General features: G+C 43.5%; 1 protein-coding gene across 1 annotated transcript in view; it reads right to left on the bottom strand.

Moving 5' to 3' along the window:
• LOC126095042 (endochitinase-like) overlaps positions 1 to 19,911 on the bottom strand; it is a 92,632-nt gene that overhangs the window by 19,514 nt on the left and 53,207 nt on the right. Inside the window, exons 6-7 of the mRNA XM_049909714.1 lie at positions 11,889 to 12,012; positions 11,623 to 11,796 (exon numbers count right to left, since the gene is read on the bottom strand). Of these exons, the coding sequence (XP_049765671.1) occupies positions 11,623 to 11,796; positions 11,889 to 12,012 (298 nt within the window). The remainder of the gene's footprint in view (positions 1 to 11,622; positions 11,797 to 11,888; positions 12,013 to 19,911) is intronic.

The following is a 19,911-nucleotide window of genomic DNA, read 5'->3' as shown; positions in this document are numbered from 1 at the left end:
TGATGATGAACTGCTTTGCTTTGCTAATGAATCATTATTTCTTTTCTTTTGCCAGTTCACACGCTTTTTAAATACTTTTGCTTTAGCTCTAGGCATTTTCACTGCGAAAAATGAAGCACTAAATACGAAATAACTCAACAACAACTACTTATCACACTGTTTACAAAACAGTCCCGCCACAAAGTCAAAGAGTAACTTGAGGAAACCAGAGAGAAACATTTTCGGGCAACTAGTGTATAAATAGTCGCTGGAAACCGGGATATTTGAATTCATGTCACTTTAAAGGTACTGCCAAAAAGTTCATGGTCAGCCACGAGAGACGTGTATAACTAAAGCGCAATACCCGATCTCACAAATATATAAAAATAAAATAGTTATAATTGTAGTAGAGCTATGTATGATACGTCATTTTAAAGAGGAAACATGGCAGAATATAATACGCCAATAAAAAAAAATTCGATTTTTTAACCCAAAATCCGATTCCGTATCCCCTTAATAAGCCACAGCTGCAAAATACTAACACGAATTCTTTACAGACGAATGGAAAAACTAGTAGAAGCTGACCTCGGGGAAGATCAGTTTGGATTCCGTAGAAATACTGGAACACGTGAGGCAATACTGACCTTACGACTTATCTTAGAAGAAAGATTAAGGAAAGGCAAACCTACGTTTCTAGCATTTGTAGACTTAGAGAAAGCTTTTGACAATGTTGACTGGAATACTCTCTTTCAAATTCTAAAGGTGGCAGGGGTAAAATACAGGGAGCGAAAGGCTATTTACAATTTGTACAGAAACCAGATGGCAGTTATAAGACTCGAGGGGCATGAGAGGGAAGCAGCGGTTGGGAAGGGAGTGAGACAGGGTTGTAGCCTCTCCCCAATGTTATTAAATCTGTATATTGAGCAAGCAGTAAAGGAAACAAAAGAAAAATTTGGAGTAGGTATTAAAATCCATGGAGAAGAAATAAAAACTTTGAGGTTCGCCGATGACATTGTAATTCTGTCAGAGACAGCAAAGGACTTGGAAGAGCAGTTGAACGGAATGGATGGTGTCTTAAAGGGAGGATATAAGATGAACATCAACAAAAGCAAAACGAGGATAATGGAATGTAGTCGAATTAAGTCGGGTGATGCTGAGGGTATTAGATTAGGAAATGAGACACTTAAAGTAGTAAAGGAGTTTTGCTATTTGGGGAGCAAAATAACTGATGATGGTCGAAGTAGAGAGGATATAAAATGTAGACTGGCAATGGCAAGGAAAGCGTTTCTGAAGAAGAGAAATTTGTTAACATCGAGTATAGATTTAAGTGTCAGGAAGTCATTTCTGAAAGTATTTGTATGGAGTGTAGCCATGTATGGAAGTGAAACATGGACGGTAAATAGTTTGGACAAGAAGAGAATAGAAGCTTTTGAAATGTGGTGCTACAGAAGAATGCTGAAGATTAGATTGGTAGATCACATAACTAATGAGGAAGTATTGAATAGGATTGGGGAGAAGAGAAGTTTGTGGCACAACTTGACCAGAAGAAGGGATCGGTTGGTAGGACATGTTCTGAGGCATCAAGGGATCACCAATTTAGTATTGGAAGGCAGCGTGGAGGGTAAAAATCGTAGGGGGAGACCAAGAGATGAATACACAAAGCAGATTCAGAAGGATGTAGGTTGCAGTAGGTACTGGGAGATGAAGAAGCTTGCACAGGATAGACAGCATGGAGAGCTGCATCAAACCAGTCTCAGGACTGAAGACAACAACAACAACTTAAAGTGTCTAGACAAAACTTTGCAATTATCTCCGATGTTTCGTTATTCAGCGAATCAAATTGAAACAGCTTCTGTTGGATTCCGTCAGTTTCAGTAAAGCACCGAAAAGCGAAAAGAACATCTTTTCAGCCTTGTGGTTCGATGCACCGGTGCCTATGCCGTAAAATGACACTTGCTGTATCTTCGTGAGTTGCTGAGATGAAACAGGTACAAGTGTCACACAAAAGACCACTCTTTTGTATAATCATCCGAAAAGTGACACTTTTCGTAAGCTATGATAAGATAAATTTATTAGTCGGTAAACAGTTTACAATAACACTTTAGTTATCGAAGTACATGCATCTATACACTTCACGTCCTATACACCCGGAGTAAACTCTTCAAACATTACTAACTTGCATTCTTTGTTCATATTACGTTTAGAAATAATCGTCTTATCAGATCGCTTTTCAAATGGAAGCTGCCTGAATCTTCCGCATGGCGCTGCTTAAGTAGTTCTAGCCCATATTACTGGAGAAGTCTGTTATTTTCTCGAATGATGGCGATAGATCTAGAAGGTGCGTGCAGCGTCGAACAGGATACGCAACATGTTATGCCATCTGTGAGAAGACCTGAGGCTGCACTTACTTGTTTAGCTAACAAATGGCGTTACTTCAGTACTTGAGTCAAGCTCGTAACAGTGTTTTGTGAAATCGGCACAAAATTGGGTCTTGTTGGTATTTGGGGACTAGAAGGTCCATAACGGTGACGTTCCCGATGTATATGGATGGAAGGCAACTCTACTTTTAGTACTCGTGTGGATGACTTCACACATTTCAATTGCCACTTTTTGCAATGTGCATGTATCTCCTTTAAATTATTTTGCAGCTGGTTTTCTACATGTACATGCACGTCATTACTCTGCTATTCACAATAAAGTGCCTGGCACTCAGTCTAAATGAGTGCAGGGCAAACATACGAAGGTAGATCTGGCAACAATTAGTATTGTAGTTGTAAACTACTGTAGTATCCCGAGACCCTCTAACCTAAAAAATCGCCCAGTCCCTTCCGCAGATCTCCTGCTGCCCGTGCAGCTGCTTCCTACTAAGTGGAACCCAGAAACACACCACCAAATGGCGCAGGCCAAGGAATATTTTGCCTACACTGTCGCAGAACTGCCTGAGCCTATGACTCAGACCTGCCACTCGGCTCTGTACCAAAGGACCACAGTTGGTTCTGCCGACAGTGCTGCAAATGGTGAGCTTCGAATCCATCTCGCAAGTAAGACTGGCAGTGCTTACACTTCAGCTAGCCACTCGAAACTGGAGAGAATCTCTTCAGATCCATAGCAGTACCAATGGTTACTACTAACATAAGCCACTATCTGCAATTTGCTGCACCCTGTGCTCTTGACGGCATCTGGAAGCGCCCTTTCCATGTGGAACGACACCTCCTTCCTCCCAGTATGCACACAGAGTGCTCACTGATTTCCTTCCCCTCCTTGGCAGCCATATCCCCAAGCGCTTTATGTTGGAGCTCCCAATTGCCAGTAAACCTTGTGAGTGAGCAGACCTTGCAGGCTGAGGGGCTTCCTCTGGAACTGGGCTGCATCTGGCCCAGGGACTTCGTCAGCCACACATAGAGCCCGAAACCTGTTTGTCAGATTTCGAACACTGGAGAACGTAGCAAGAGTGAAGGAAGCCTTGAACAAAGTCCGACGAAATCTAAGCGCTGTTTATCTGTGCAAGTGGAAATTAAAACATCGTCGCGTCGAAATGTAATAAAAAAGACTGATCTATATGTTACTAATTTACTGTTGTGCATGAATTAAAGCGTCCAGACGGACTTTCGTGCTTAAGTTTCTGACTGAAGTGGAATGGGGAATTTGTATCCTTAGGTTCAAAATGGTTCAAATGGCTCTGAGCATTATGGGACTTAACATCTGAGGTCATCAGTCCCCTAGAACTTAGAACTACTTAAACCTAACTAACCTAAGGACACCACACACATCCATGCCCAAGGCAGGATTCGAACCTGCGACCGTAGCGGTCGTGCGGTTCCAGATGAGGCCTGGTTCATTCTGTCAATGTATATGATCTCACAAAACATGCACCGATATGCACCATAAAATACCCATCAGTACTTTGAAGAGCCGTTGCATAATCTCAAGACTGACGTTTGGTGCGCAGTGTGTGGTGTCCATATTGTAACATGATTCTTTCACCAAAATGTTAATGCTGACTGGTGTGTCTAAAACCTGTTTAACCCATATGTGGATCCACTAAAAAGTCATGAGCGACTGTATGGTTATTTACAGCAAGGCGGGTCAACGGCACACACTACCTTGACAATGCCGTCACACGTGCAAGGGTGTTCGGTGAGGGGAGGACAATCAGAAGAGGCAGTGCAATCTAGGGATGGGAAGAACCGACAGATGAAAACGGATACCGGTATTTTAGTTCTGAATAATCGGTATTTTCCGGTATTTGTTTGGTCTCGGCTGTAACAGGCGTTTTTTAAATTTTTTGCTAATAACCAGGGAAATAAACTGAAATATCAATTAGCCAGAACACCAGTGTTAAAATGTTCGGGTTTTAAATAAATCATTTAAAAAAAATAGTGACTTTTATTCCTAAAATTTCCATAACTTTGAAATATTGCGTTATTGTAGAAAATGGGCAAAACGATCAGTGGTATTTTAATAACAATGGCGACAGAAACAAACTACAAACATACAGCATAAGAGTTGGTATAGCACTGGACCAGTTGCCATGTGGCATGGCCTGTTGGATGGTACGAATGTACAGTCGTGCTCAAAAGTATCCGAACGACCTGAATTGCATTTCGCCTGATTCGAATTCAACCCACATAGTGCAGCTGTCTAGCAGCTCCACTAATCGCCCCTCGGTACAGTCGTTTGACTATTGAAAATGGTTCCAACAAGTCACCACTAGAAAACACTGCTCTGTATCGCAATAACTCAAGAAGTAAAGTAATACCGAGGTACTACAAATATCAGGGAACATCTTATCACAGATAAGACGGTCCTTAAGGCTTGCAAGCTCACATTTATTACAATAAATGACATACCTGAAATGTTACCACCCTCACTATTCACGTAGTAAGTTCGTCGTATTCATGATTTCCTCTTCAAAGTAACATTCCATACTTATTATTTAACACAAAATGACATTAAAAATTTAAGTTATTCACGAGCAGCTAGTTGAGAATATGTATGAACTTCAAATGACACGACGAGCCGTCTCGTTCTGCATATGCATTCAAACCCAGGTCATGCAGACTAAGCAAAGACTTCGTGACTGACGGAAACTAACAGTCATTCCTGACTAGGGATACAGAGAGTGATATACCTCGATTTTAGACAGTATCAGTTAGCAAATATCAACTTTAAATTACATAACGTAAACATTTTTAACGGACGCGAATTCCTACCCAGCCTTTATTGTCCCTGTTAACGAACTACAAGAGATGTTAAATATTGCTCTTCACAAGAAACTTACTTGAAATGCCGTGAGGTAAAGCTTTGTGTTGGACAGGGATTCGAACACAGAACATAACTGGATTGTCATCGAAGCACAATCAACTGTGAGATATCGGATTTTCTCGGCAGTAGCTAGATATTTTAACTGAAATGACGAGACGAAACATTAATTTTTTCTTTCCCAGGACTCCAACCTGACGCCTATCGCTGTTATATTCTAGAGAAAACGAACGTTAAAAATGGGTTTGTTACACCAGCAGCGACATGTGAGCATGTTTGAACTAGAAATAATATGACGAAGAGTTCAGTGCTGACTGGGAATCGAACCCCACACATATCGTTGTTGACTGCACACAAAGAGACGTCAGGTACCGAATTTTTCTCCACCAGCAGCTCGGAATAACATCCTTGAACTTACAGTGATATCGCAAACAGTTCTGTGTCTCAGTGGGACTCAAAAACGTCAGATATCGTTAGTGTTGACAACGAATGAAAATACATTAAAAATCAAAATTATTATCCACCAGCAGACAGGTGTTCTCATGCTAGAGCTTGATAATACATAATGTCAGCGTTAGAGCCGGGCCAGGATTCGAACCATTCCACGCGCAATATGTGGAGATGTTGAGGAACCTGCAGTTTTGAACAAACAACAAATTGCAGTCGAGCTGTATTGTCACGAAGGGATCAAATTCCGCGTTAAGGGCGGTCTGAGTTCCATTCCCGGTTCAGAACCAATTTCATCGACATACAGAAGCTCAAATAAAAGATGGAATAAGTGTCCTCTGACCCTACATTGCGTTTGTTTCGTCACTAGAAATAAATACCTAGTATAAGAAAGGTTACTGCAGATAGAGTTTCTACGTGTCGCGACTCCTGACTTTATTGTGGTTGAACCTAACGTCTACTTGTAGAGAAGGAATATCATGTTTAACATGAATGCCAGACCACAATGCCACTATAACTTCTACACTTGGCGTAGCCTGAAGAGAACAGAATCTGTCTCTCATTATCAAAAATCATTAGCAGAAGTTGGAAGCGAACCCAGACCATAAGTTTATGAACCTAGCATCAATCCAAGAAACCACCATATACTCGCCACACTCACTCATTTTTCTATCATAACAGTGTTGCGCCACACTGGATGAGAATTCTTACACACAGGCTCCTTGTAGTGGTTTGCAGCACGTTCAGTACATGCATTTACTTGGTTGGCCAAATCGCCATGAACTAGCTGCCTCGGCTACCCAGTGCAAACGTTCGACTCTATTTTGTAATCACCGAAATAAAATCACGTAACTGACACCTACACAGAACTGCGAACAGTGCAGGATGCAGAAATTTAAATAGGAAGTGTTCCTTTCGACTTGAGTTACTCTACTGCGCTATCTGTTTGTTGAAAACGTCGTGCAGTGCAAAAGCAAAGCTGTAACTGTCCGTCTCTCAGAAGTCTAGATCCGGTCATATGCATCATCTCACAGCACTGTGCAATGCGGAATGTCTGGACGTATTGTTGTTGAGTTCTGGAGGTACTGCAGCTATGCATCAGGTAGTAGCGTAACGTAAGCATCACGCACTGTAGATAAGATGTCGCAAGTTCGGGTACAATCACTGCTACAATTTTTAAAACGCAATACTGCTGTCTGCTGAAGTTATCGATCTAATGGAACTTTGAACATAATTCCCTTCACTTCTCAACCCAAAATAGTCGCATGTGGAAAAAGGGCTAACTTCTGCGACATTTTGTTCTTTTCAGGTTTAATAGATGGCCAGGCTGCAGATGCATCTCAGAACATTTGTACTTTGTACGTGGAGAGCGCATCGTGCCAAAACACGTCAGAAAAATATTTTATACATTAGCTGTCGTGTTGCAGTGGCATTTTATTCTCCATCAAATCTTGTTTGACAGCTTTAACTCAGATCAAGTTTTCTACATGTTTGTAATCAATAAACTGCATGTGCATTGTCAGACTGTTATAGATAACATCAGAGAATTCGCATATATCGTTGATGATTATTTTCTCTCTCATGTTAACTGATGTTTTAACAGCACTAAAAGTAACCTTACGAAAATTGTGCTCTGTATTATAAGAAATGAAATAAAACTAAATTGCGACATCTGATAAGGAGAAAACTTAAAGCTTAACAATTCATTCATGGTTTGCAATAAAAATAGGAAGTAGCTGATCTGATGCCTATAACTACGTAGAATGCCCGTATTTGCTTGAAGCCCTTGAAAACGGAGAAAGTCACACGAAAAATACACTCTTCACTTAAAACTTCCGGGCTGATAGGCCGTGGTCGGTGTGTAAAACTCTCCCCTGACGTTTTGTCTCCGACTGCGGGAGACATCCTGGAGGTAAAGCGGCGAACTGCAAAGAGAACTCGAGGAAGCGCTGATTATATAGGCAGTATATATATATATATATATATATATATATATATATATATATATATATATAAGTAGAGAGGATATAAAATGTAGACTGGCAATGGCAAGGAAAGCGTTTCTGAAGAAGAGAAATTTGTTAACATCGAGTATAGATTTAAGTGTCAGGAAGTCATTTCTGAAAGTATTTGTATGGAGTGTAGCCATGTATGGAAGTGAAACATGGACTGTAAATAGTTTGGACAAGAAGAGAATAGAAGCTTTTGAAATGTGGTGCTACAGAAGAATGCTGAAGATTAGATGGGTAGATCACATAACTAATGAGGAAGTATTGAATAGGATTGGGGAGAAGAGAAGTTTGTGGCACAACTTGACCAGAAGAAGGGATCGGTTGGTAGGACATGTTCTGAGGCATCAAGGGATCACCAATTTAGTATTGGAGGGCAGCGTGGAGGGTAAAAATCGTAGGGGGAGACCAAGAGATGAAAACACTAAGCAGATTCAAAAGGATGTAGGTTGCAGTAGGTACTGGGAGATGAAGAAGCTTGCACAGGATAGAGTAGCATGGAGAGCTGCATCAAACCAGTCTCAGGACTGAAGACCACAACAACAACAATATATAGTTTATGCATCGACCACGGCCTATCAGCTCGGAAGTTTTAAGTGAAGACAATAACGACCGTGAAAGCCTACACTGTATGATGAACGAAAAATACAGTTCTTCAACTGTAGTTTTCACCCTTTAGCACGATTGTTTGTAATGCCAAATGGTCGTATGATCTTCGACCCTCTCCGGGGGACACCACCTTGACGAAGTACTGTCCGTGCAGGTGGAGAGGCTTGCGTATCTGCAGGCCAAGGATATGAGACCAATCAGTCTGTCCTCCTTCATTCTCAAAACATTGGAAAAATGGTTAATGTATATGTTGGGGAGACGAGGCTAAATAGGGTCCCTCTACACCTGAACCAACACGCATACCAACCAGGTAAATCATGTGAGACAGCTCTCCACCAGCTCGTCGGGGAGGTGGAAAAAGCACTTCACTTCCAAGAAATAGCCCTCTGCATCTTCCTGGATATCGAAGGGGCCTTTAGTAACACGACCTTTGATTCCATGGTAAGGGCAGTAGAGGTGCATGACCTGGGGACCACTATATGTAGGTGGACCAGAGCCATGCTTAGTGGAAGGAAGGTAGAGGCTACCATGATGAATGAAAAGATGGTAATTAAGACCGCTAGAGGCTGCCAACAAGGAGGAGTTTTGTCTCCTCTATTGTGGAATCTAGTGGTGAACAAACTCATTGGGGAACTAAATTCCAGACAATGGCTTCTGCCAAGGATACGCAGATGACCTTGTCATAGTAATACTGGGCAAATTCACTGACACAGTCAGGAATACGGCACAAGGAGGGTTGAACATTGTGCAAAAATGGTGCATTAAACAGGATCTGAGAGTTAATCCTAAGAAGACTGTTGTGGTGCCATTTATGAAGAGACATATTCAGCATGCAAGTTGGAATCTAAAGCTCTTCGATGAAACTCTACCTGTGAAGGGGACAGTGAAATATCTAGGGGTAACCTTGGATGAGAAGCTAACTTGGACCCCTCATACTAAGAGTATCTGCTCCAAGGCAAAAATCACTTCAGTGAGTACTAGGAGGGCTTGTGGCAAAAACTGGGGCCTAAGCCCCAGGGGTATGCACTGGATATACCCTACAGTGGTTAGACCTAGGATTTCCTATGGGGCAGTACTGTGGTGGAAGAAGGTAGAACAGCGGGTTACTGCTAAAGAGCTTGCTAAGGTGCAGAGATTAGCCTGCTTAGCCATAACGGGCGGAATTAGCAGCACACCAACTGCTGGAATGGAAGCCATGCTGGATATGCTTCCACTTCACCTTTGGGCTAAGATGGAGGCAGCAGCTGGGGCATACAGACTTAAAACTGGCCAAAACTGGGTCTCATTCGGATATCCAGAATCACACACTAACATAGTGAGTGAGGTAAATATAGGTATGGCTGGGGAAATGCCCGCCGACTATATAATAACTCCCAACTGCTTCGACAAGCCTTACAACATAATAATTGGAAGTCAGGAGCAGTGGGAGAAAACAGTTTGACACCGTATGGGGGACATCGTTTGGTTCACCGGTGGGTCGAAAACAGATCAAGGCGTTGGGGCAAGGTTGTATTGGGTTCAGCCAAGACTGGAGAGCAGCATCTCTCTAGGGAAACTGACCTCTGTATTCCAAGCCGAAATTACTGCAATCAGGGCATGTGTGGAGGAGAATATGAGTAGGTGCTACAATGACCGTAGTATCTACATCTATTCAGAAAGCCAGGCAGCCCTGAAATCACTGGCAGCTCCTGCAACAAGATCTAAGATTGTTGCAGATTGCCACCGGGCTCTGGTGGAGCTTGGAGGAAGCAGTAGGGTGTGCCTAGTGTGGGTCCGTGGCCACTCTGGGATCTGTGGCAATGAACAAGCCGATAGATTGGCTAGGATTGGGGCAACAACTCCATTTATTGGACCGGAACCTGTCTTGACAATCACCAAGGCTGTGATCAAATTAGAACTACGGAACTGGCTTAGGAAACAGCACATAGGATATTGGACCAAGGTCCATAAACAAAAACATGGTAAGGTAAAGATGCCCAAGCCATGTTTTAAAAGAAGCTCTGTAATCCTGGGATTGAACAGGAAAGAGATAAAACTCATGACTGGAGTGATGACCGGCCATGGAATATTTCAAAAAACACCTACACACAATGGGTATAATGGAAGAGGATCCTAAATGTAGGATCTGTGATGAGGGTGAAGAAACTGCATCACACCTAGTCTTTGAATGCATGGCATTGTAGAGTAACAGACACAGAATCTTTGGGACAACTAGACCTGAACAAATTGTATCTAACAAAAAACTAGTAGAGGGACTCCTCTTTGCACTATTTAAGGGCACTGGTTGGCTTTACTAGATATACAAGGAGCGATACCGCACAATAAACCTAGTTTCGGTGCGATCAGTGGCGGGTCAGACCTAAGCTGTTCTAGCTCTCCTGTTAAAATCAATCAATCAATCAATCAGTGATCTTCGACTGCAACATGACTTTTAGTAGAGTTTCAAAACATTACAATCAATAGGAGAACACTGGTGGTTTTTTGTAGTATTTAACCACTCTCACTTTTCGAGAAAATCAGTGAATGGTGGACAGACAAAGTCTTCTTTTATTTGTGTATTTAATTTAGTATTTTGACTCTATGCATCTTGAAACTGAAGGAGTCAAAAATTTTAATCTTTGTTCGATTTCTACGTTTACTGTAGGAAATAATATAAATAAAAAAATCCGAAAATCAGTTATATCAAATACCGGCTACTTCGAGCTATTTTAACACTCAGGCTAAACTGGCATTGAAAAAACCGATATAACCGAAATCCGGTTTTTCAGTGATAACCGCCTTACCCAATGCAATGTGCAGTTTCCTTGCCACCTCGATCACTGGTTATCCCCCTCCCCCGCTACCTCCCCCTTTTGTGATTTTTACCTGTGGGGCGCAAATTGAAGGGTCAGCAGTACTCAAATAATACTCACACACTGAAAGAACAACAGCAGAATATTGAAAATGCTATTGCTGCTATTCCTCTGGCGCGTCTCAGCTCGGTGAAACGGGCACACTGCCTCATCGACGTCAACAGAGGTCATTTTTATCTTCCGTCATGTTCATTAACAAAGATCAGTCTCGCGTCAGTCTTACTGAAAATGCTTTCTTGGCCAGTTTTATTAGTTCACCATCCACAATGACCGTGAAAAACTGTTTGTAGGATTAATCTGGGCTGTCAGCGGTGGAACAGCCCGTGGGCCACGGAGAGTAGGACTGAGCCCGGGTGTGGAAGACCCGATGCTTGCGTCTCACGACGGACGTCGCTAGTTTCTAATCAGTGCTGGTAACACTGTAAGATGACGTAGAAAGAAATGCGGAAGGTAGTGAAGATTACCTGGTAATAGCTCATCCCACAGACGTCATTTCTGGTGCACGGAACGATGCAAGCGCCGGGAGAGTAGTCGGTGACGTTGGCACACAGTTTGTAGGCGTGGCCGTAGAATGGCACCCCAACAACGAGCTTGTCTGCAGGGCAGCCCAGTTGCTCCCACAGAAGTAAGCCGTCGTGCTGCAAGTTATCCACACATCCAGTACACTCAAGGCTTCACAAGAGCGAAGAACAAAAGCAAAAATGAAAGCGAACAAGAAGTACTCTCTTACCGTGTTTATTTTGGCGTAAGCTCCCGTGTCGTGGGGCCTCCGATAAAGAGGACTGTGGACGTCAGCAAAGTGGTCCCATTCCCCACGTAAATCGTAAGCCATGACGTGGACTGCGTCCACAATGCTATAAAGGAAGAAATGAAATGGCTCTGAGCACTATGGGACTTAACTTCTGAGGTCATCAGTCCCCTAGAACTTAGAACTATTTAAACCTAACTAACCTAAGGACATCACACACATCCATGCCGGAGGCAGGATTCGAGCCTGTGACCGTAGCAGTTGCGCGGTTCCAGACTGTAGCGCCTAGAACCGCTCGGCCACCCCGGCCGGCTTATAAAGGAAGAGACAACACGTTTGTATTTTGGCATGTGTAACTTTCCAGGACAATCTAACTGAATATTTCTCGAATTCCTCCAGCCCCATATCTGTATTAAAGAAACTTAATAACCAGGGTAGGGTTAAATTTTTAGGTGCGCACCTTCTTTCTTAGGTAAATGAAAGCTCTTCGGAAATACATCACACTAGAAATTTTGCCTCTAGTAGCCCCTTTTCCGCTTTTTGGGACTTTTGTCCCTTTTTTCCATCAACCACATCCATAATCCTTTCTATTCCCATTTTTGTTTTACTGAAACTTTTCAGTAATCTTCTTGGACGCATTTTATTATTTATGAGAGAAACGACTTGCGACTTTAGACGCATTTGTTAGTGGGTTCGAACCAATATAACGCCTCCTCAGCTTGCAATGAAATGCGAAAAGTAAGCCTACCTATTTCAAGAAACGCACACCCGCAACAACGGAAAATAACTGTATCTACGTCAATGTGAATAGCCCGAAACACTGCACATGACGATGAGTGCACTTCATTCCTTCCTTTTAACTTCACCAGAATCAGATGCGTGCGGTCCGCCAATGGATATCTGTCACTAAGTGAGTGTATTACTAGGTTTTCCATTTTATCAGTTCCCGATTTTTTTTTGTTTTGCCTCAGGAATTCAAATAAGATTCCATAGAAACAGATGGAACTATTATGCGGTGAACTATTTGCGATTCAGGAATTTTGTTACATCAAAAACACCAGCGAGATCGCATCCAGCTCTGAACATCGAAATAACGAGACTCTTCAAACAAACAAATCACAGGGACCTTTATTACGAAATGCATCTGAATAATGCTCTTCGAATATCCAAAATTTGAAGGAATTCAACATTGATTTGTATGCACCTCTTACACAAGGAGAACTACCACTCAATAAGAGAAACCATCCAGCCTTGAAGGGATTTCTTCAAAAATGTCAAAGCTCGGTGAGAGTTCCGTAAGAAAAAAACTTAATGAAGCCCGTTTACCAAAAAACCGTAGAAAGAGTCAAGGAGAAAGTGTCTGACTGCGATGCGAGAATCAGTCTGGATGAAACCATAGACTGAATGAAACTACAGGTTTTGAAAATTTTAGATTTCCCCTTGGCTGGGGACAAAATTAAGCCCGTGTTGTTAAAAATGTACGAGCTGCCAGTACGGTAATATAGTCAGTCACGGACTTCCGTCAAAAACTGTGGGCTGTTGGTATCGAAACTGTAAAAGTTCGTCTGGTGGTTACAGATCAGACTGTGTACATGGTTTCAGCTGTTAATCAACTGGAGCCTTCATTTACTAAATTGAAGCATGGACGTGATTGCTCTATGCCCTTCACAGGGTTTGTAAATCGAACACGACATCGCAGAACAATTCATCTCTACCCCGAAGAAGACTCTACTGAAAGCTCCGAGTCATATTGTTGGTTACGGGGATATCATTGGCTTGTCCATTGCAGTTTTCACGGTCATTGCTCGCTGGGGAGCTGAGACTGAGTGTGCTGCAATGCTGTGTGAGAATTTTTACAAGATTGAAAAGTCTGTGCTTTCTTTGGATCCAGACGACGCAGGTGTAATCTGCAACCCACAGATACATCTGCTATTGAAACAAATATGTAATTTGCAGATAGCACTATTTTGCATTCATAGCTACAAGTAACTGAGTGCTGCTGTTAAACTATTAGGAGGCCTTGAAAAGCAAAAACGATGGAAAAGTTTTGGTTCCATGAGGGGACAGTTAGATGGTTTTACCGAAGACGAACTTGCGTCTAGGCCTCAGAAAAATCCTGGTAATGAGGGAACTGCCTCATCTGTGGAGTTGCCATTCCGAGTGAATCCAAAGTCTCGCCCCACTGGCTTGTGTGTGTGCCTGAAGTACCTTTAGCATCTACAAAGACATTCTATCTCCTAACAGAATCAGATTTCGTTTTAAAAATGTAGAGATGCGTAATGTCTTGAAGTACAACAGCTTCGTGTTTTATCCCTTGTTCTAATGAGAGATGATTTGATGCACTAGTTTACAACTCAATAAATTAGAATAGGAGAAAGAGAATTTGTTAAATTGATGGAGTAAATCAACACCTTTTGTCCTTTTTTACCTTATTTTAGTACCTCTTCCCTTCTTTTTTCATCTGAAATTTGCAGCTAAAAATCCTAACCTGATTAATAACGACAGGTAGAGAAAGGCAATACCCAGGAAATTGCTTGAGCGGGTTGCGAATTTATAACGCCAGGATACACGGTATCTGATAATACTAGGGTCCCAACTCCCTTAGGTCCGACCAATCTATACTGATGAGTAAATGAACCAAAACAGCAAATAATTAGTCACCCCCAAGAAGCATCGAGTTAATGCCATGAAACAGTGTTATCAGCCTTGCTTACGTTCTTAGTTTGGGAAAGAGCAGTTTCCAGAAGTTTCTTCATGTATGCCATATCCATCTGAAGCCAATAATTGGTGATTATATCTCGTATAGCTACAAAATCGCAGGGATGTAGGATAAAGACTGGCTGATTTAGAGAGCCAGTAGATATTTGATTTGGGTGACTGAGTGAGTCAACCCAGCGTGTCTGGGTAGCGCTGTGAAAACGTCTGTTACCATCTTCGAGGAGGACGGGAGTGTTCACAGCATACTCATCGTAAAGATGTAGTGGATTAGTTGGTTGATTCGGGGGAAGGGACCAAACAGCGAGGTCATCGGTCCCATAGGATTAGGGAAGGATGGGGAAGGAAGTCGGCCGTGCCCTTTTATAGGAACCATCCCGGAATTTGCCTGAAGCGATTTAGGGAAATCACGGAAAACCTAAACCAGGATGCCGGTCGCGGGTTAGATACGTCATCCTCCCGAATGCGAGTCCAGTATGCTAACCACTGCGCCACCTCGCTCAATAAAGTTCTAGGAGAAAGGGCAACACTAGGTCACTGAAATCTTGAAATAAGCATTCTAGTTCATGTTCACGGTAACCTGAATGAATGCTCTCAAAATCTCACAAACCCCTCCACTCTGAACTGGACCGTTCACACTCCCTGGTCAAATTCCTCACTGAGCATTCAGTACACTCTCCGCCCTGCGTACTCGTGGGGCCGCACACACCACGCATCTGTTCAGTTACTGTGTAGTTTCTGCATTGTTAGACACATTTAAGAGGTGCAACATCATGTACCACTAAGAGCAGTAGCCATTTGGGAGGTAGGCAACTCTATATCTACACTATAATCTTCGCTAGGCAACTGGTTGAGATAGCGGTGCAGTCTATTCCGAGACTGCATGGTAGATAATGTGACGATAGATCATTGGACTGCCTCTTTTCATGCGAACAGCCACTGGACCTATGAACTTTCATTATATCATAAATAACGAAGGGTAAACAGTGCTGACACCACCATTCTACCAGCCTGAAATATGTCGTGCCGACCGCAATTCTAATGAAATGTCGTGATGTACCGACTATTTCCGAGAATGACAAGCAAAACCGAGACGGGTCGATGCTAGCAGTTTTGCTGGCTGTGTCCAATCCTGATGCACTGTGTTCCAAAACGATAAGTGCACTCTTTGAAGGAACAATTGATATGAGAAGCGTCCAATAAGTAATGCATCACGTTTTTTTCTGAAAGCAGGTTGTTTTTGTTCAGTATTGCTGTACACCATGTTATTACCCACTGTTTTGGCTAAAAAACCCTATTTTTCAACATCAGCTTCATTCAATGTGACACCCTTACACCACGTTACTGGGAGAGCATGTATGCTGGCATGGTACCACACTACTAGTTCCGCTGTTTCACTAGCTGCTGCTCCTATTATGACTTCCTCACTGTGAGGAGGTTCGAGTGGAAGTTTGTGGCCTGTTGGCCTTTACTCCCCTGGGAATCTTGTAGAGTCTTCTTTCTGTACGTGTGGTTGTATCTGGACTGGCAAGGAGTGCCGATGACCTATTTCTTGGGCTTGTTAATATGACGATTTTTCTTCTTCTTCTTGCTTGTTGCTGAGGGCTCTCCCTCGGTTGGGATACTGTGCGTAATGGTTCCTGCTTTATCATATTCTCCGTTGACCAGAGAGATGATGATACAGCGCATTTGCCACTCTGTGAAGATAGGGTAGGAATCAATCAGATTGAATTCCTCCCTAGAAAGACCAATAAGGCCTTCTGGGTACCCAAGTGGGTGATGTGGGAGTGGAGGTTTAGGATGGTTAGGTGGAACGAAAGGATAAGGGTTGTCGTGGTGGGGGTATGTACCATCGCGAAGCGAGTCAGCGATTTTCTTCGTTACAGCGCTTGCGCTGTACATGTCTGGAAGCGGGAGGAATGGGACTTCATCCTACTCTTCTTCTTGCGCTGCTGCTTCGGTGTCCTTGTGCTGTGTCGCCTCCCCTTCGGCAGGTTCGTCGGTCTGCGTGGCCACCGTCGCGAACTCCTTCTCACGTGGAGGAGTCGTCTGGGTGGCGGTGTCGGCAGAAACTTGGCTGAGCGAAGCTCCTGCGTCAGCACAGCAATCTGTCGCCGAGCCTCGCCCAGTTCCGCTAGCATGGCCGCCCTCTCTTCCGCCATGGCGGATTTGAAGGCGGACATGGCTTCTTGTATGGCGTCGTTAAGGCGCCTGGTGACGACGTCTTCTGTGCAAGTGACCACCTCTTCGTGTGTGGTGGTCACTTGCTTCTGCGTCTTCTTCTCCGGTCCGCGCCAATTTCTTCTGTAGGCGCAGGAACGGGCGTTGGCCGCGTGTGCGCCGTCGCAGTTGGCGCAGGTACAGGTGGCGTCCTTCTGCTTTTTTGCAGTCGCGTGTGTCGTGTGCTTGCGCACACTTCAAGCACGCAACTGCGCCGCTGCAGTGCTTGGCGACGTGGCCAAGCTTTTGGCAGCGAAAGCACTGCGCTGCAGTCTTCCTCTTCTTCTTGCCGGATGTTCCTGCTAGTGTTAGCAGCAACTCCTCCAAGGCAGCAGCTTTACGTCCCCTTCCGCGTCCCGACATCTCGAGTAGCAACAGCGACAATCAGCTATGCGTAACTCACCGCATGCTCGCATGGTACCACACTACTAGTCGACGTCGGAACTAACGTTCCGCTGTTTCAGTAACCTCCCCATCGTCCACATACTGCTTCCCGTGGAGTGAACCATTAATTGGGCTGTAGGGTGGATGAGGAAGAACAGTTCAACGAGGTTTCAGTTTCCTGAGGGTAACACAATACGCTTCAGAGTTGATCTTTGCACCATGAGGGAAGACATCAAACAGAATAACTCCTTCAGAGTCCCAGAAGACCGTCGCCACAACTTTACCAACTGAGGGTGCGGCTTTGAAATTTTTCTTGGGAGGAGAGGTGATGGGGCGCCACTGCATGGAGTGCTGTTTTGTTTCCGCTTCGAAGTCAGGAACCCATGTTTCATCACCTGTGACGATATTCGAAAGAAATTGTCACGATGAACGTCATAACGAGCAAGCAATTCCGCACAGATGGTCCTTGCTTGCTCTTAATGGTCTTCTGTTAGGCAGCGAGGAATCCAATTGGCACACACCTTTGAGTACCCCAACTGGTGGACGAGTTTATCAGCAGAACCAACAGACGCCCAGTTAAGCAGCAAGATGTTTGTTTGTGATCCAACAGTCACCTCGAATGAGAGTGTCCGCACGTTCCAACACTGCAGGAATCGCAGCAGTGTGCGGCCGGCCGGCATGCAGAAGATCGGACGGGTTTGCGCGACCGATCCGAGATGGTGACAGACGCCTCGCCCAACGACTCACCGTGTTTTTATTCAGTGTCAGGTCTTCGTAGACAGTCTGAAAGTGCCTACGAATATCTGCGATGCTCCTGTTTGTCGACAGAAGAAACTCAATAACAGTTCTGCTTGGAACGCACCTCATTTACACAGGCCATATGGAAGGCTACGTAAGCGCCGCCCTCTGTCTGAATTTAATGAAACTATATGGACTGAAGCTGGGATATTCCACTATATCCCACAACAAATTCCGCATTTTGCAGCGGAAACTGATGGGGGAAAAATATGTATTGCATTACTTATTGAAGGCCCCTCGTATTTAGCTCGGTGGGCTTAATGACAGTGCGGAATACCAATTGCTTTGGTTTGGAATCACGATTTAAATTATTTGATTGGAATGGATTTGATACATGAAGGCTATTGGATGACATTTAGAACTAAAAACAACTCTTTCCTGTAAAATACAAGGTGTACAACTTTGCTCACGCCATTTTTCGCTAACATTTGAGGCTTTAATGAAACAAATTGGTTACACATGTATCATTCAAAGTATTTTCCATCGCTGGCCACTACTTTCTCCCTTCTTTTGGGCAGTGTACGAATCCTGCGTCGAAAAAATTGTTCATCTTTTGAAGCGATTCATGAATTGATCCAATTTGTCACTTCTTCACGAGATCGGAAGTGTTGGTCAGCTAGACCATGCGCCATTGATCTAAACAGGTGATAGAGGGAGCAATGTCTGGAGAATACGGCGGGTGGGGCAGGACTTCCCATTTTAACGTTTCCAAGTACGTTTTGACCTCTTTTGCAACGTGGGGTCGAGCGTTGTCGTGCTGCAAAATCACTTTTTCGTGTCTCTTGCTGTATTGCGGCCGTTTGTCTTTTAATGCTCTGCTCAAACGCATTAATTGCATTCGATAACGAGCACCTGTGATTGTTTCACTTTGTTTTAACACCACATAGCACGACGCCGGGCTGGTCCCACCAAATGCAGAACATGATCTTGGAGCCGTGAAGCATGGCCGGGATATCCCCATGATTTCGTTTAGGGTTATCGTAATGAGCCGATTTTTCGTCACAGGTCACAATGCGATGCAGAAATCCTTTACGTTTTTGCCTCTGAAGCCACTGTTCACAAACACACAAACGCCATTCAACGTCTTTTGGCTTCAACTCACACGGGACCCAATTACCTTCTTTCTGAATCATGCCCATAGCCCTGACACGTTTTGAAATGGCTTGTTGTGTCACTCCCACTAATCGCGCCAATTTTTCTCGAGTTTGACGCGGGTCGTCACTCAGCAATGTCTCCAATTCTGCATCTTCGAAAACATTCTCTCTTCCACCACTATGCCGGTCTACAACGTTAAAATCACCGTTCTTGAAGCGTTGAAACCACCCACGACACGTTCTTTCACCAATAGCGTCCTTACTATACGTACTTGAGAGCATTCGATGAGACTCAGCCGCTATTTTCTTCATATTGAAACAAAACAGTAACACCTCCCGCAAATGACGAGAACTAGGCTCGTAAACTGACATTTTGAATCAAGAACAACTTTATGATGCAAACACAAATCGACTAATGTTTGAATGAGGTTATGTTGACGGAGGTCCAAGCTAACTGGCTGACGTCTGTGATCTGTTTCCTTCAACCGCTACTTACCGTTGTCTCCACCTATCGGCAAACGGCGGAAGCAAAGTTGTACACATTGAATAATTTTTTAAAAATAAATAGTTGATGCATTCATTTACTTTCATTTTGTGCAAGACATTAGTTTTTGGCATTACAGTCTTCTTCTGTTGCATGTTTATGAGATAATTTATTAGTAATTACGAATGAAAATGCAACTTTTTACTTGCTATCAGTTGTCCAACGAAAATCACGATATACCATGTGTGATGGATCAGTGAAACGAAGCACTCCCATGGATAGCTTGTGCTGCACTATGAACTGTACGTAA

The sequence above is a fragment of the Schistocerca cancellata genome, chromosome 8 (genome assembly GCF_023864275.1).
Source record: "Schistocerca cancellata isolate TAMUIC-IGC-003103 chromosome 8, iqSchCanc2.1, whole genome shotgun sequence".
In the NCBI taxonomy this organism is placed as follows: Eukaryota; Metazoa; Arthropoda; class Insecta; order Orthoptera; family Acrididae; genus Schistocerca; species Schistocerca cancellata.
Note: the sequence above shows the minus strand (reverse complement) of the source record. Positions and strands in the feature narration are given on the sequence as shown.